This window comes from Centroberyx affinis, unplaced genomic scaffold (assembly GCF_046629955.1).
Source record: "Centroberyx affinis isolate AG114_WGS23_722 - 3 ecotype Tasmania unplaced genomic scaffold, CSIRO-AGI_Caff_v1 ptg002548l_1, whole genome shotgun sequence".
Lineage (NCBI taxonomy): Eukaryota > Metazoa > Chordata > Actinopteri > Beryciformes > Berycidae > Centroberyx > Centroberyx affinis.
In genome coordinates this window covers 61,532-80,000 of record NW_027280762.1, presented here as the reverse complement: position 1 = coordinate 80,000, position 18,469 = coordinate 61,532, and the positions used below count along the sequence as shown (strand labels likewise).

At 44.4% G+C, this 18,469-nt stretch overlaps 1 protein-coding gene across 1 annotated transcript in view; it reads left to right on the top strand.

Annotated features, from left to right (window-relative positions):
* dennd5b (DENN/MADD domain containing 5B) overlaps nt 1–18,469 on the top strand; it is a 40,767-nt gene that overhangs the window by 15,673 nt on the left and 6,625 nt on the right. Inside the window, 13 exon segments of the mRNA XM_071534447.1 lie at nt 2,510–3,100; nt 3,515–3,746; nt 6,920–7,070; nt 7,919–8,009; nt 9,990–10,121; nt 11,005–11,157; nt 11,409–11,490; nt 12,032–12,113; nt 12,524–12,652; nt 13,557–13,678; nt 14,907–15,052; nt 17,179–17,297; nt 18,164–18,351. Coding sequence (XP_071390548.1) covers nt 2,510–3,100; nt 3,515–3,746; nt 6,920–7,070; nt 7,919–8,009; nt 9,990–10,121; nt 11,005–11,157; nt 11,409–11,490; nt 12,032–12,113; nt 12,524–12,652; nt 13,557–13,678; nt 14,907–15,052; nt 17,179–17,297; nt 18,164–18,351 — 2,218 coding nt within the window.

Here is an 18,469-nt window from a genome sequence, read left to right as displayed (position 1 = left end):
TCTCTCCATTCTTCTTGTCCTTGTATTCAAAAACCCAAACACTCCTCAGATAGCAAGTGGGTGAAACTGTCAGTGTGCACGTGCGCTGAAATAAAACCGGTATTTAGCTCTGTGTACAGTTACGGTAATTGTGCGTGTGCGCGCGTGTATTCATGTGTCAAGGCGAGATAAGGCCCCTAACAAAGCGGAACATCCCGACCAGGCTTTCCAGCTTCCGGCTTTGCTTACATCCCCGATTCCCAGTGCTCGTTAAGCCGGCACACTCCGTATGGATGCTAATTATCCCAGCCAGCGCTGGATGCTGTGGTGCCCCCAAGAGCCCCTCTGCCTCCCCTCTGCCTCCCCTCTGCCTCCCCTCTGCCTCTCCTCCTATTCAGCTTCCCGCCCCTTGTCTTCCCCAATCCCCCCGCAGAAGGCTCCCCCCGCCTGCCAAGATTTCTGAATCTCCTTCTATTTCTGAATGATCCTTTGAAGTGCCGGTGACCTAGAAATGGATTGATGATGAAAGAATGGCTCAAAGCGAAATGAGGAGAGGAGAGGGTGAGAGAGACGAAAAGATGGGTGCAGTTGGTGAATTAATGCCAGACAAGGCTTGCCTTTTTGAACCCTGTATTTTTATTTCCAGATCCTGCTCTCTCCTTTTCATCTGCTTAGCCGTCTGTCGATAACATCGGCCGTGTTTGCATTGCAAACAGGCGAGCGAACACGCAGACACGTGTGCGAGACTCCCGTGTTCAACACTTTTATCATCCCTTTTTTCATATTTTTTCCCCTCTTTTCTATCCTTGCACTAATACAAGTGTAGCTAGTGGGCTTTCAACCCAAACTAGGCCAACCTTTCTTGAAACAAAAAAAGGTTTGTCCGTGGGCTCGCCCAGCGGGTCGCACGCTCCACTTTTCACTGCCTCCCAAATCGGCTGCACTTGAAGGAGCTGCACTTAGATCTGACCTGACGTGAACGAGGCTGTGTTTACACCGCTGATCCAGCCCTCACAGACAGAAACAATGAGTCAGTCCTGCATCCAAAAACACACAGCTGAGAGTGGCCCGGAGCCGAGGGAGCGGCCTTTTAGAGAGCTGTGCTGAGATGCTAATGTGATTCGTCATCCAGGTGTGTGCGCAGCAGTGTGTCCACATGGATGTGTATGTGGGCTCAGATGGAAGGAGGGCTGGAGCAGAATTGGCAGAGTGATAGATTACTTCAGGGCTTCGGGACTAGAGACTGAAAGCGTGTTTTACAATTTTAAGCCGCCTTTTTGGTAGCTGTGTGTGTGTGTGTGTGTGTTCTCTGCAGCCTTATGCTACAATAGAGAAACAGGTTTTGCTGAGTTAGAAAATACCTCAGCCTAACCCAACTCAAATGTGAGAATTCAGTCTGTCTCTCTAGAGCTTCTTTATCCTGGGGAAAGCAAAAATATATCCCTGATTGACGCCATTTCCTCTTTCTCTGTTTGTATGGGAAAAGACTAACTCAATGCCTGGCAGTTAAATGTTGGCATGTTTATCGGCAAACATACACACCTTGTAGAACCTTGTAGAAATCGTCAGGGTCCACTGGTAAGTTTGGTAAACTGAGGATCTACCAAGAAGTTGTGGCAGTCTTCTGTGTTTGAATTGGAAACATAGCAGTCTGTCCTCACACCTGTTTTTGTTTTGAATTTGAATTTCTACCTGTGTGTACCGGCACGTGCAAGTGCATCCTCTATTTTGTGTTTTTTTTTTCTTCTGCGGTTCAGAGCAATACTATTGAGATCAGAGGTTTTGCCTTAATCCCGTATGAGGGTGTGACGCTAACTCCGTTACATCAGATTAAGGTTGATCTCTGACAATAATCTTCTGTTATCAATCACATAGTGACCTAGATTCCCAGCACCTCTTCATCTCCGACCCCCAACCCACCTCTCCTCCTCAAACCAATCTGTCCTCAGTATGGCTTCTTGTAATACCTGTCCCAGGGCTCTGAGCTCGGCTGCAGGCTTACTGCTGTCAAACACTCACTTTCATCTTCTGTCACTGACATTGAGTTTTTATTTTGTTTTGGTCTTAGCAGAGTTAGAGCGCCGTCACAGTCGTATCAATTTAGCACAAGACGCTAAAGCCATAACCATTGCTTGTTGGTGGAAATATTCTTGAACTATATTGTCAAGTCAAGTTCACTTATATAGCCCTTTATCACAAGCATGCCTCAGATGACTTTACAGAGAATGTGTCTAGCTAGGTCTAACTAAACACAATCAATGGTGAACAAAATTATATAAGACAAGCATAGCGAAAAACACAAGGTAGGCAAGAGCAGATTTAGCAAGACAAACAATCTACCTATTCTACATAGCCTAACCTACCCGGCACCCCCAGCCTTAGACCCTAAATGCACACAAGGAAAAACTCCCAAGAAAAACCTTAGTAGGAAAACTTTGAAGAAACCTTGGGCGGGCTGAGGCAAAGAGGGATCCCCCCCCCGGGATGGCTTAGCGTGCAATATGACTAAAATTTCCTTTATCTTTTTCAGGCCAACCTGTGTTTTGTGGACATTGACAACCACTGCATTGAGCTTCCAGAGGATTTCCCCCAGTTCCCCAACAAGACGGAGTTCATCCAGGAGCTCAGTGAGGTGCTGCTGCGCTTCGGCCTTTCTCCCAACGGAGGGGCTCCCCCACGGACCAACACCACCACCCCCGCCCGCCCCGGCAGCACCCCCTCCACCCCGGGCCGGGAGCGCAAGGTCGCGGCCCTGCGGGAGCTGGAGGACGACGGGCGTAATGGGAACCTGGCCGGCGAGGAGCTGGCGGTGCTCGAGCTGCTGCAGGGAAACGCCACGCTGGAGAGACTGCAGGCGCTGGCCAAACGCACCGGGGTGACGGTGGCCCGCGTGGACGCCCTGAGGGCCGGGGTGAAAGGTCAGGTGACGGAGGGGCAAGGGGGGCGCACGGCGGCCGAGGAGGAGGAGCTGAGGAACGCCAAGCTGAACGTCCAGCTGAGGGAGGTGTTCGCCAGCCGCTTCGCCACCATGTTTGCCGACTACGAGGCTTTTGTCATCCAGAGCGCGCCGGATCTGGAGTCCTGGCTCACCAACAGGGAGCAGATGCACAACTTCGACAAGGTGACAAAATCACACACAAACACACTTTGGCCCCCAGGTCACTCTACAGGTATAATGACCAGTTGAACATGAACCAAACACGTATGTGGCAGAAATTGGATTCTGTGTGTTGTGCTGAAAAACCATTTTGCTGCGAAACGTTATTTGCCTCCTGTGTGAATAATTACGACCTGCATTCAGAGCAGGGCAGAGATTGTAAATGACAGTGTTTGCAGACTGCTTGCACTGCATTTCCCTTGCGAGTCGATGCAAATGACATCTACCATGTATCGAAAATGGGTCTGCTGTCGTGCATCAATGAATTTTTCTGTGTAAGCCTCTACATCTCCCTACCTGTATGACACTATTATACAGCCACTTATCCCTATTCCTTCCTCCTGTCTTTTCTTCTCTCTATATTTCTTCATATCCTAGGCCTCGTTCCTGTCAGACCAGCCGGAGCCCTACCTGCCCTTCCTCTCCCACTTCATCGAGACCCAGATGTTCGCCACCTTCATCGACAACAAGATCATGTCCCAGTGGGAGGAGAAGGAGCCGCTCCTCCGCGTGTTCGACGGGCGCATCGACAAGGCCCGCCTGTACAACGTCCGCGCCCCCAGCCTCCGATCCTCCAACTACCAGAGGTGCACCATCCTCAAGGAGTCTGGTAGGTTCAGCAGGGGGGAGAGGTGCGAGTACGCAAACGTGTTCATGGGTCTGGTATAAATTGCTAGAAACGTGATTAAAGCACGGGCGTTAAGTGGTTTGAGAGGCTTATCCGTAGGGGAGAGCAGAGAAGAGAAGAGGGAGAGAAAAAAAGAAAGGCAGTGAGTTTAATTGGCAGCTTGAAAGCGGAGCCTCCTTTCCCATGTGCTGTCTGTTTTATCAGTATGCCGCACATCTGTCCGTCTTCCTAACTATGTCTGGCATACCAATCGTCCATTAGCCGAGGTCAGACAACTAGAAAACACACATACACACACACACTACATCCATCTCTCTGTTTCTACTCCATCTCCCTAGAGCTCCTGCCTCCGCTTCCCATTTCTCCTTCCCCTTCTCACCTCTCATTTTATCCTCGGCCCAGTTCTCCCCAGCGTCCACAAAATCCTCCTCCAGGACCCACTTCCCATTTCTCTCCATTTCAACCCAGCAAAACGCTTCATCACTCTCTCTCTCTCTCACACACACACATCGATTACACACGAGTACGCATTCTCTGACACCGTCTTGCTGCGTTCCTCGGCTGCAAGAGTGTTTGGTCAGGTCTTTTTTTTTTTTTTCTCAATTAGTGTTGGTTTAGCTTCCCCTCGTTAAGCGTCTAATTGGTGCTGAATGTGCAGCAGTGAGGCAGGAGGCCAGACTCAGGACTGACTCAGACCGTTGGAGGCCAATAGGGAATCTATATGTGGCTGTTGAATTGGATGCATGTGTCTGTCTGTGGTTTGGAGATGTTAATAGAACTGTAAAAGGGTGGAAATGGTTGTTTATTTAAAGAGTAAGGACCAAAGGAGTGTGTGTGTGTGGGGTTTGTGTGTGTGTGCACTAAAGAGATGCGTGTTGCCTTCTAAGGCAACAAAATTAAGCAATTAAGAATCGCAATTTCCACGATTAATAGTCGTACAGCATTGTCATATAAAGGCAACATTGAAACATTTCAACATCTGCTGTAGTTTAAAATATTCAGTATGTTGATATAACCCAGCAAGCGACATGCAGGAGGAAGTTCAGCGTCAACCCAGACAAGCACAATGCATTGTGGGATGGCAAAAATTCATATTTAAACAGCTTTGTAAACTGTGTTCAGCTGATATCAGAAATATATGTAGGCCCTGATTATAGAAGATGATGCAGGTAGCATCTATGGACGATGACGTCAAAATGTCTTCTGGGTAAAAGTAGCAAAAGAAGCAGCAATATGATTTTGTTCCTGGAATCATTGGAACTATTAATAATCGTGATTGCAACATCTGGAAAAATAATCAGGGTTGTCATTTTAACCGTAGTCGTTTTCTCTACTTTTTGGCGTGTGTGTGTGAGTCTGTGTGTGCGCACGGGTGTGTACACGTGTGTGTGTCGGCTGTCTGTGACCCACGCCGTTTGATTTTTAATGGGCCGAGCGATGTAAAGCCTTAATTGCAGAGGGGAGAGCTCATTGAAGGGTGATGGGGCATGCAGGTACCCAATTACCCAGACAAAAGGCAGCCTTTTCTCTCGCCTAACTCCCCCTCGCTGCCTGCGGCGCCTCGCTCCGGTGCCTCCGCTCACCGCTGAGATGAAGACTGAGATTAATACGCCGGGTCCGTTCAGAGGAATCCGGTCCGACACGAAAACCAGTTGAATCCTAACAGAACAGCATAACCCAGACAGTCAACGGCTGTTTAACAACAAGCATAGTTACATTGACGACGCCTGATATAGGAGGGTTTTTGTGTGTTTAGTGTTGCTGGTGTACCGCGTGCGAGGAGGAGATAAAGGAGTTGAAGGACACAGAGGAATGAGTCGGTTAGAGTGTGTGTGTGTGTGTGTGTCTCTAGGGGAGAGAGGGGGAGTAATGAGTGGGAGAGAGAGAGAGAGAGAGAAAGAGAGAGAGATGATAGGACAGCACACCTCATCCTGTGATTTATAATGTAAACAGCCTGTTTTGGAAGTTCTGCCAGGTTTTTGTTCCTTGCAAATGAGCAAATGTTGCAACATATTTGCTTCATTAGGCGAGGAAGACGAGTGAGTGTGTGTGTGAGTGAGAGTGGGAGAGTGCTTATTCTTCATTGTTCATGTTTGTCAGGTCTTGTACATGTTTACACAGGCATCTGTCTAGCTGGCTCACACTGCAGCTTTTTTTTCCCTCACATGTGACTCATATGTTTTCTAATCAGTGTGAACAGCAAAAAGCTGCATGGAGTCACATCTTCTGAATTCTGATCTGGAAAACAGGGATATGTGGTATAAAATCAGATCTCAAGGCGTGCGACCTACATGCCACTTGCATTTGAAGGCTCAAATTGGCTTTTGTCACCGTTGCCATGACAGTAATCAAATCTTACATCATTCACCTGAGACAATTGTCATAATTTTGCCACCATGGCAGCTTGGTTGAGCCAGCGTTAGCATAGAGCAGTGGTTCTCAACGTGGGGTCCGGGGACCACCAGGGGTCCTTTAGGGGGTTCCAAGGTATCCACAGCAAATTGATGAATTGTTAAACTTCACCATTATTTAATTTACAAGAAATTTACAAGAAAAGAGCTGTAGAAATAACTGTTTTGACCATAGTTTCACTCTTATCTCTCTACCTACAATACAGATAATCATGGAATTCTGGACAAAATCTTATCTAACAATAAAAATATTCTCAGAGTCTTTGGGTCTGAGACACAAAATCTCATCAAATAGGTGTCCGTGGCCCTAATGTGGACTGAATGAGGGGTCCTTGATATGAAAAAGGTTGAGAATCACTGGCATAGAGGACAACGAGGCACAACAATGGAAAGAAAGAGAAATAGCTGACTTGATTAGTCAAAATTCAGTCACATAATGACATCGAAATGAATTTGAAAATGATCAGAAGTGTAGGTACAAAAACAGATGTGACGTCTTTTGTTATTGTTACTCTGTCACGTGTGCTGCTGTCGATTTTGCTGTCAGTTCATATTGGTTTCAGATATGGAATTATAGGATTATTAAATCCTAGAATATGAGCATTGAGCAAGACCTGCAGTGTGAATGTAACCTTTGGCTCATATTAAGATCCTTTCCAGATATGTTTTCTATGTGATTATTGATCACATTAAATATCCCTCTATCTGCAACTCACATTAAAACTCCCCTGCTCGTCCCTCCAGCCCAGGCCATCGAACAGAGGCTGATGAAGATCGACCACACCGCCATCCACCCCCACCTGCTGGATATGAAGATCGGTCAGGGCAAATATGAGCAGGGATTCTTCCCCAAACTGCAGGCCGACGTGCTCAACGCCGGACCGACCAATAACAAGTGAGTAAGCTACCAACTTATTAGCCAATGCCACGCATGGATTTAGATCTGCAGGTGAAGCCGTAGTAGTAGTCCCAGGTTTTACATGCTTTCTGGATGGCTTTTGCTCTTTTAGCTTCACCCCTTAAAGAGAAATTGTTTGGAAAACTCTGCAGCACTAATGCAGGATGAGGGGGCGTCTACAGTAGCTGTATTAGTGTCAAATCATGCATTATTATGCTTAGGTCTACACAGTAGTCACGGCTCTTGCTGCGGTGTTTATTTTTTGATTGCTTGATTATATAAATGATAATAATAATACCTGCTGTAATTTATAATGCGCTTTTCGTTAAAAGCAAATCTCAAAGTGCTGAAAGAAAAAGGCAATCAAAAGCAAGAAGCATACAACAGGAAAGAACAAATTAGTCATTGTGTGAAAATCCTTTGATGTCACTGTGTCCGTGGTCGTCATCGTGTTCCTGTTGTTTTAATTCTTGTCTTGTCTTTCTATGATAATGTATTTTTTGCTGTAATAGGCTTCTTTTATTTTGACACCCAGCTTTGTAATTCAATGTTTTATGTGGATCCCAGGGAAACTGCTGTTGCTAATGGAGGATCCTTAATAAACTAATAAATCAATTCTTACACCTAAAAAATATAATCAGAAGCAATCAGGGTAAAAGCAGTTGTAATCTGTTTAGCAGTTTGAAGAAAATGCCTTTCCGTAGCGGTTTTTGGCTTTAAGAGCCAGAGAGTGTCTGATTATGATCGTGCAGAATTTAGTTGTAGTTTCCTCTGTAATCAGTGGGGCGTCATGCTCTCTCAGTGGCTTGATGTCAGTGCTGTAACTACAGTGTGTCGTTCAGCAGGTGGGCGCACAGGACGGCGACGGCTCAGCGCAGGAAAGACCGCCACAGACAGCAAACAGAGCATCTAAACCTGGACAACGACCTGAAAGAGGTAGATAACTTGCCCTCAACTTGCCCTCATTTTGCCCTCAACTTGTCCTCATCCTCCCCTCATCTTGCCCTCATCTTGCCCTCATCTTGCCCTCATCTTGCCCTCAACCTGCCCTCAACCTGCCCTCAACTTGCCCTCAACTTGCCCTCAACTTGCCCTCAACTTGCCCTCAACTTGCCCTCAACTTGCCCTCAACTTGCCCTCAACCTGCCCTCAACTTGCCCCCCTACCTCGTCTCTTCTCTTTATACTCTACAAGCCTGCCTTTATGTTCTATGTATGTCTCATGTTGTCATATTTGAGTTTAGCTTGTCTTCGTTCTACAGCTGAATTCATGTTTGTTTCTATTTTAGTTTTCTATGGTTTCACATGCATTCATGAGTTCATGTGCATGCTGCTTTCTCTCTCTCTCTCTCTTTTTTTTTTGTTCTGTCTTTTTTCCATTCTTCTCTTTTGTTTCTGTCTTCTTCCTCTGTCTGGTCGTGCGTCCTGTGCTGGTTCGGTTGGGGTTTGGGTCGCACCACTCCTCAGCAGGTAGAGGGGTGTCTGGTCCTGCAGAACTCCATGGCGTTTTGGGAGTGGGACAATGCGTCCCCCCCGCCTATCAAACCGCCCAAAAAATCTGCCTCTGCGTCCTGCCTGGTATGTGGAGGAGCTGCCTGTGTCGTGGACTCCCGCTCAAAGCCTTCCCCACCCCAACCCGTACTCTCTTATCCAGGGTTCCCACTCGATATAATATTCCTGGAAAATCCTGGAATATCCTGGAATATCCTGGAATATCCTGGAATTTAGAGAGGTGTATTCCAGACAAGGAAAGTCAGGGGATTTAATAAATTCACACTTTAATTGCATTAGCTGGTGGTTTTCACAGTTTTTCTTCCACTGTAGTGGAAGCCAGACTGTTTACCCCTTGAGAACTTGTCTGAGCTGAAAAACAACATTAACAAACCAGAAAGGATATAAATAAAATATTTAGGTCACCGAAGCGCTCCGCCTACGTTTTGGAAAGTCATGGAAAAGTTGTGTTTTTCAGTTAGTGCCACAGTGGGAACCCTGCTTATCTAAGAGGACAACTAACTCCACCCCACCCCCTAACCCCCTAGACACAAACACACACACACACACACACACACTCCCCAAAACACTGAACACAAACTCCCTGGCTTTCACTCCTCTCCTGTATCACACCTCTCCGTTTGCTCGCAGAAATCTATTCCTGTGTTGTGTTGGATCTTTGGAGCCTGCCACATCAAAAAATCACAGTCTACAGTAATAATAATACTAAGTGGTGAACTGCTAATAATGATAAGTAGGAAAATAAACTTCTACAACAAGTCTTTCTAAAAAGATATGAATGAGTTTCATTCCAAAATGAGGTAATCGCCTTTCAAGAAAAGTTATTATGTTCTCCAAGAAAACAAGGGATAGCACAAAATTAAAACAAATCAAGGTTATGTAGGTTATTAAGTTATTGGAAGTTCTTGGTCGACAGTCTTAATATTTTTCACTTTGTCAGAGTTCATACTGCATCGTCTGTCCAGTTAATCTCAGCGGGGAAGGAGAACGAGACAAAGAAGTGGATCGTAGTCAAATTAGATAAAGATTTCTGTGAGAGGGGAAGGTGTGCGTTTTCGACATGCTCCGTTAAATCGCAGCAGGATGAGTCTGCTGGAGCGTGGCAGCGAGGTGGAAGGTTTAACATCTCAACTCTCAGTGGCAGGTGGATAAAAAAAAAAGACAGTTTTCTCATTTCCATGCTGTCATCTGATACAAGTCCTGTTGCTGAAAATCATCCAGGGGTTTGCATCAAGTGTCAGCAGAGCAAATATTAATACCTGGATTCCGACTGTGTGTGTTATGCAGGGGCACAAGTGCTTGTACACACACACACACACACACACACACACACACACACACACACACACACACCAGAGCTGTCAGTGTGTTTCAGAGCTAACCTGTGCTTTGTTTCCTCCTTCAGAAGTACATGCAGGAGGCCCGCAGCCTGGGGAAGAACCTGCGTCAGCCCAAACTGTCCGACCTGTCCCCTGCTGTCATCGCCCAGACCAACTGGAAGTTTGTGGAGGGGCTTCTGAAGGAGTGTCGCATGAAGGTGAACACACACACACACACACACACACACACACACAAAATGACTTAGAATTCATGTAGTCATTCACTCACTACCCGACTCCCTTCTTTCAGTCTCACACACGCTTTGTTGTTTCCCTGCATAAACACGGTGAACAGACTTATTTAAAGGTGCTGCGTGAAGCATTTTAACACCAACAAGTAAAACTTGCCGTCCCTCACAAATGATGCAGGCACCTTTTGGAGCCAATCAGTAACAAGATGCATCATCACTCCAAAATTGTACTGTTGTTGTAGCAGTTATGGGATTTGTTCAGATGGTGGAAGGAGTGAAAAACCAATGGAAAAATCACTTCCAACTAGGGCTGGGCGATAATTCAATATTATCGTTTATCGTCTTTCAGTGGAATCATATTGTGATGATATGAAGATATTTTAATATCGTGACACACATTTCTGCTGTCTAAACTGATGATGACAAGCACATTTTACTTAAAAACTCTCATAAAATGAGGTATGGTAGGAATATTATTTGAAAATTTCTGTTTTGTTTGACATCACACCTAACATCACCATTTGCTTCAATGAGATGAACATTCAAAAGGAAAAATCCTTATGATTATCATGATATTGATTTCAACCATATCGCCCAGCCCTACTTCCAACAGAAACACTAACAATACCACTGGTGTGAGATAGAGGCTACCAATCGTCTCGACCATCACCTCATTTGTTTACAGTAATTATACCAAGGTATTACAGTTAGATATATTTGTATATATGTACTATGTACTTTTGCACCTTTAAGCCATATCTAGGGTTACAGTAAGATACCCAGTGTATGTTCTAACCGTGTCTGTGTGTGTGTGTTGTGTTTGTGTGTGTGTGTGTGTGTCCATATGCAGACCAAGCGCATGCTGGTGGAGAAGATGGGCAGGGAGGCGGTGGAGCTCGGCCACGGCGAGGCCAACATCACGGGTCTGGAGGAAAACACGCTCATCGCCAGCCTGTGTGACCTGCTGGAGCGGATCTGGAGCCACGGGCTGCAGGTCAAACAGGTCAGCACATACACACACACACACACAGATTTATAATGACGCAAACACGTGCACACACTCACGCTCCGGGTCGATCAGGTCAGCATAAACACACTTTGGTTAATCAGGTTTTCATGACCATATCGGATATTGAGGCTAAGAGCTTATTGCCTGGCGAATCCTCTTTTGTGCGTCTAATCTCTCTCTTCAGTAGTGAATGTGAATTGGCTGTTTGGGGTGGCGTTTCTGACTTGTGAACTTTGACCTCGCAGGGGAAGTCGGCCCTGTGGTCCCACCTGCAGCACTACCAGGCCCGAGAGGAGAAGCTGGAGCAGCAGAAGGCAGAGTCGCCAGGTAAGACACACACACACACACACACACACACATACACACACACACTCTCTCTCTTTTGGTGCTTTCTCCTCAAATACTCAAAGAACAGAGTGCACAACTACAAATGTAAACTACCAGTCAAAAGTTTGGATACATGCATTTGTCTTTATTTTTTTTTTACTATTTTTCACATTTTAGAATAATAGCAAAGACATCAAAACTATGAAATAACACAAATGGAATTATGCAGCGACCAAAAAAGTGTTAAACAAATCCAAACTATCTTATATTTTAGATTCTTTAAAGTAGCCGCCCTTTGCCTTGATGGAAAGTTAAAGGCTTTGGAAAGAAATTCATACATAGGATCAACTTCACTATTTATATTTGTCTAAGAAGCAAATTTCAAGCATTTAAGCAGAAGCCTTTAGATCAAAATGGCTTTAAGAGAATGAAAAACATAGAACATTCAATCAGGTGGGTGCAAACTTTTGACTGGTAGTGTACATGATCCAACAGTCTCACCACATATTTTCTATTGACCTTTAACCTTTCTCTTCAACAGTGTCACACGTTCCTGAGAGGAGGAAGTCTGAGTCAGCCATAGGCATGCCGTCTCTGCGTGTGTCTGTCATACAGGACATGAGGTACGTGCTGCTGTGCTGTTGCCGGGACGACGCACAAGGTTGTCAGTTGAGATTTCTATAGATATTGGTGTGTAGAAACAGATGATTTAGCGTGGTGGCGTTTGACTAGAGGTTAGAGAAACAAGCTTGGGACTCTCTAAATCCTGGACTGGTTGGGGAAAATCTGAAAAAACACTGGATAAATAAAGGATAGAAACACTAACAATGCAGCTGTGATGAATGCACTGTCCACTTCAAATAAAAAATTAAAACAATATATAATTGAAACAAGGTTCATCAGTGATTGAAGGACACAATCCACCCTTAAGTATACATCAAACCTGGTTTTTATGGGCATCTCTCTCTCTTGCTCTCTCTCTCTCTCTCTCTCCCTCTCTCTCTCTCTCTCTCCCTCTCTTTCTCTCTCTCAGGCACATCCAGAGCATGTCTGAGATAAAGACGGAGGTGGGGCGAGCCCGAGCCTGGATCCGTCTGTCCCTGGAGAAGAAGCTGCTCTCTCAGCACCTCAAACAGCTGCTGTCCCGACAAGCCTTAACCAAGTGAGAACACACACACACACACACACACACACACACACACACACACACACAGAGTTGGGTTTGTGCTTTTGGTAAATAAGATTGACTCCCATGTTTTTGCAACATGGCGATCTGGGAGGAGAGATGTCATCCCCCTTGTTTGAAAGAAATATTAAATGAGTTGCCCATATGTTTGATACAGCAATAATACAAAAGAGGACATACTTTTACTGTGGTGCAGTAGGTATGAAGTGCAAGCCAATGTCCTCAAGGGTATTAAGAGTTTTATACAATAGTTATCAACACGTGCTCTGATTGTAAAGTTTTCTTCAAAGTGGTACACCTTCATCAATTTAAAAAAAAAAGGAGAAAACCAGAAAGATTGATATTAATAATGCATAGCTAGCCATGCTTTATCGCAATTATCAGCACAGTTGAAAAGGCGTCTTTGATGTCTGTGTCAGGTTGCTTGGTTCAAACTGTCCACTGGGCAATTCATATGCAAAGAAACTATTGTATTTGCAGTTGATTTGAGTGAAAATGTGCAAGAGCGATAATTATCCTGAAATCCCTGCTGTGTCCTTTGTTTTCTCTGAAGAACTTTATGACGATACTTTTGTTAAAAGTGCCCCAAAAAATGAGGAGTTTCTTTCACAAAATGAAATATCCAACATTTAGAAGAAAGTGACATCTACTCTTACAAAATGATTAATAACACTTAAATAAAGCAAATATCTAACTGTGTGACTTTTTGAAGGATAGTAGGTAACTTAAGATCTTGGTGTATCCTTTGTGGACGAACACTTTTACAGACTTCTACAGACTATTTTTGGAGATACTGAAGTTTGGATGTAAGATAACAATATTTTCCAAAATGCATTTTGGAGCAGAACCTGACTTGTTGTGCCGTCGTTCCTGCCCACAGGAAGCTGTACAAGCGTTACGCCTTCCTGCGCTGCGAGGAAGAGAAGGAGCAGTTCCTCTTCCACCTGCTCTCCCTCAACGCCGTCGACTACTTCTGCTTCACCAGTGTCTTCACCACCATCAGTGAGTTCAGCCAAAACTAAACTTCGCCACAGAATCCTAACCTAACCTCAAATTCTCACCAAACCGCCATGACGGCATACAGCAAACCGCAGACAGTCAATTTTTGCTCGCTCTTCATGTATTTGTTCAGAATGAAAATGAGGCTTCAGTCCATCACCTGGGACTATTGTGTCTGACACCATATATAGACGTTATGACATTAAAGCACTTGAGGAAATTCAAATTATAGATATCTATTATTCATTTTCAACAAGTCATCAATTCCACTCAGCATGCCCGTAATCTCATTTTGACTTATCGTAATTCTCATCAGATATCTATAATGACATTATGAGTAAAAATGGTGATTCTTGATATCAACAATTCAATTATGACTAGCCAAAATGTTCATTCTAGATATCTAGTTATCTAATAACTGCAATTATGACTACTCAAAATGTAATTATGACTAGTGAACCTGAGTGACTAAATGTTAAAACAGCTTCCAGTGCACATATGAGTTTTCACTGTCCTGATTGTTGTGTGATGCATGTAAATCAGTTGCATCCATGGGGATTAACAAAGTGGAGTTTTACTAGTATTAGTAGTAGTAGTAATAACAACAACAATAAAAACAGTAAAGATAAAATATTTTAACTAGATTTGTGCACAAATGTACTGTTTTTGTATATATTTAATGATGTTGATACTACAGATACTACCCAGTACAGCACAGTACACAGTACACTAAGTCTAAAGTCTTTTCCATGCGGATGAAAAAATGCCTCTTCCCGCTCGTCTCTTTTATTTTTTTCTGTCAGTTGGTTAATGTCAACAGTAGATGGATGGGTCTAACCGTGGATCAATGACTGGCTGAGCTATTAGTATGAATAAAGCATGAGGGTATATGTACAATTTAATCAAAGATTTAAAGCAGGATGCATTATTCAGCTCAGCGTTTGCACCGAGGCCGACGAAGCTTCGCGTTCAAATAGATGAGCACATACATGCGAACCCACAGACATATGTGGACACGTGCACGCTCACATGCACACTCGCTATACCCACAGCTGATGAATTAGACAGTCTCTTCTTCTGCTGTTTTATCTGATGCATGATTCTCTCGGTTCACCCTGAATATGCGTTTCCCATGTTCACGTTGGCCTAGTTACACGAACTACATCCGATCTAATTTGCATTTTCATGTTTATTTCTCTGTCACGCCGACACGTTCCGTTTGTCCCCGCAGTGATCCCGTACCGCGCCGTCATCATCCCCATCAAGAAGCTGAGCAACGCCATGACCACCTCCAACCCCTGGGTGTGTGTGTCGGGCGAGCTGGGCGACTCGGGCGTCATGCAGATCCCCAAGAACGTCCTGGAGATGACCTTTGACGTGAGTGTGACCTTTGACCTCTCACCCTCTCACAGCCTCTCACGCCCTTCAGCACCCAGACACCTGTGACGTTGCGAGCGGGCGTTGCACTGGCGTTGGCGCCTGGGTGTTGGGTGCAGCGGTTTGGGTGAAGTCGGGTTTATGTGCGGTGTGAACTCAGGCATGATCTTTCTCCTCTCTTTGCTTACTCTTCATTCATCCATTGCGAAGTCGTTGGTTTGCCTTTCTGCTAGCAACACTTTATTTTTAATTTTTTTTATTCGCAAAATGACAACAGTATCCACACATGCCATTACAGTTAAAACTAACCAGTGGTAGAAAAAGTACTGAAATCCTTTACTTAAGTAAAAGTAGCAATACTTCATTAAGAGTAAAAGTCCTGCATTCAAAATTTGCGTTCAAAATTTAACTTAAGTAAAAGTACAGAAGTGTTAGCAGTAAAATGTTAAGTATCAAAAGTAAAAGTACTCCCAAGCATTAACCTGTAAGAAGTATTTTAATGTCGGTCTAACTGCTCCAGATACTGTTGGAGAGTTTTAACTCGAACAATGCAACATATTTTATGAGCTTATCGTATGTTTCGCTTATTCTGCAAAGCAACTAGTAACTCCAGACGTCAGATAAATGTAGTGGAGTAAAAAGTACAATATTTCCCTCTGAAATCTAGTGGAGTAAAAGTATAAAGTCTCACAAAATGTGCCAGTACCTCAAAACTGTACTCAAGTACAGTACTTGAGTAAATCTACTTAGTTACTTTCCATCTCTGAAACTAACATACTTGCTGATCCCTTATGCAGCAGTAACACATGCTGTAGCACAGGCAGGAGGCACTTTAGGTAAACAAGACAGTGGGGAAAAAGTGAAACAGAGTAAAGATGGTGCTCGCTCCCTCCTGCTGTCCTCCTCTGTAACTGCATGTGTATTCGGGTGCGGATGTATGCTCACTACAGTTTAGCGGTGATGGGACCAGGTGTATCACAGCACCGGTGCTGGGTGTAAAAACAGCTTCACTGTCACTAACAGCCTTGGGGGGTTTTTTTGGTGGCGGTTTGTCCTGCATGATGTCCTGGATGTAAACACCACAGCGATATTTCTGTTGTCCATCCATCGAGTCTTAACAAGTGTCTCCATCTCCCTCAGTCTGCTTTCAGGCCGCACACGCACATCTCCGCCATGTTCAAGGTTAGAGGACACCCCCCCCCCCCCCCCCCCCTCCTCCTCCATTTCCCATCATCCCCCTCTGTCTCTCCTCCATTTCTTTTTAAATCGCTCTTTTCCGGCTGTCTGGTTGCCTGTTTTACCTGAAAGCATCATCTTCCTGCAGTTGGCCTGTTTCACTGCAAAAAGACGATGCATTTTTAGGTTGGATTGTGTCGTAGTTTATCTGTAGCCCTGGTAGATTTTTTTTTTCCTAATAGAATACCACCTTAAATTCAGGTAGAGTCGTGCCTTTGACCTCGAATGCCACTTCTGTTACATTTCATGCCTGTACAGTAATTTTAGGGCTGTTTTCAACTACTAAGACAAATAGAATAAAAATAAATGTTTCTTCATGGCTCCATTTTATGATTATTAATTGTGCAAACTTAAGCCCAATGCATGCTGGGATACACTCCAGCCCCCTGTGACCCTGAAAAGGATTGCGCGGGTAGAGTAAATGACGAAAATTTCATTATATGACTAAGCCCAATTAATTATGAAATGACATTCAACAAGCTGATTGATTGCAAGATTAATTAACTTTTTCTACTTCAACTACATTACAGAAATATATGAATACATTTTGAAAGTGGCACTTTTAGGTCCTTGGAAAGGCTATAGCTGTAATAACATTTGTGCTAGTAATTAAAATAAATAATAGTTATTAGTGCTATAACACTAGTGCTGGTAATTAGTAATAACAGTAGGTGTTTGTAGTGTGTGTGTTTAGTGCAGATTAGCAGGTGATAAGTATGAGTAAATTAGGCAAGAAATGAATGTTGTTTTCCTGCAGGATGTTTAGAGATAGTTTTCATCAATGTGACTCACTCTGCTGTGTGTGTCGCTCTCTCTCTCTCTGTGTGTGTGTGTGTGTGTGTGTGTGTGTGTGTGTGTGTGTGTGTGTGTGTGTGTGTGTGTGTGTTCAGTGTCAGAACCTGGGGAAGCTGACCACCGTCCAGCTGGGTCACGATAACGCCGGCCTCCTGGCCAAATGGCTGGTCGACTGCGTCATGGTGCGCAACGAGATCACAGGACACACCTACAAGTGAGTGTGTTTCTAACTCTTTTCCTTTGTTCTCAAGGTGATTTTTTTTTTATGCTTATTTAGCATTTTTATTAACCAGCCTGGTCCCCGTGAGATCAAGAGAACAAGGCTTGTACGAGGGAGAGCTGGCCAAGCAGCAGCAGCACATTTAGTTACAGAAAGAGCAAAAATTCAATTTCACAAGTAATAGATTCGTTCATGAAAAAGTGGGAGAGAAAGACGATCAACAGCAGCAGTCGTAGAACAACCAAGCAGGACTGTTACGACTACAATAGTTGAGTCCAAGTCAAGTCTCAGACCAGATCCAATTGAGTTCAGGTCCAAGCACAGGTCGAGACCAAGTCAACACTGAGACCAGAACAAATCAAGTCCTTTTTGAGACCAAGACAAAGACCAAAATACACAATCCATGCGTAGGATTTAAGTTTTAGGTCCACTATTTACACAGGTTTGAAATCCCTTAAATTCTTAATAGCACTGTGTAGAAAATAAAACAAACGGCAATAAATTACCCAGTTTTTATTACCAATGAACATGAGGTTTATTCTTATATTCATAACAAACAGTCATGCAGGCAGCAAAGACAGGAGCAATTGCCTCCAGCAGCAGTATTGGAATGGCAAATGGGACAAAATGAATGTACGATGCAACAGTGATGTATAAGGAACAAAAATATAATGCAGAAAATGCTTTTGCTCGACCATACTCATCCACCTCACCTCCTGCTCTTCTCTAGGCTTGTGAACAGAAGGTCTAAAGTTCAAATCTTTGGACCTGCAGGGAAAACCTGACAGATGAAAGTGATGGCCAGTGGTAGAAAACCCTAAAGTCCCTCCTTGTTCCCCCTCCTCCTCCCCCTCCCCCAGGTTCCCCTGTGGCCGGTGGCTGGGTAAAGGCGTCGACGACGGCAGCCTGGAGAGGGTTCTGATTGGAGAGCTGGTGTTGCCCAGCGGAGAGGAGGATTCTGGGAGGGGATGCCGCACGCCCCCGCTGCAGCGCTCGCCGTCCCAGACCAGACGCATCAGCATCACATCGCTGTCCGGACGCGGATACAGTCAGTACCTCTCAGCATCTCTCCCACACTCCTGGAAAAGTCATGAAGTTTTAACATGTTGTCTTCCAGGCCTGGGGAAGATATGAAATATGATTTAAAAAAAAAGGGAGAAAAGTTT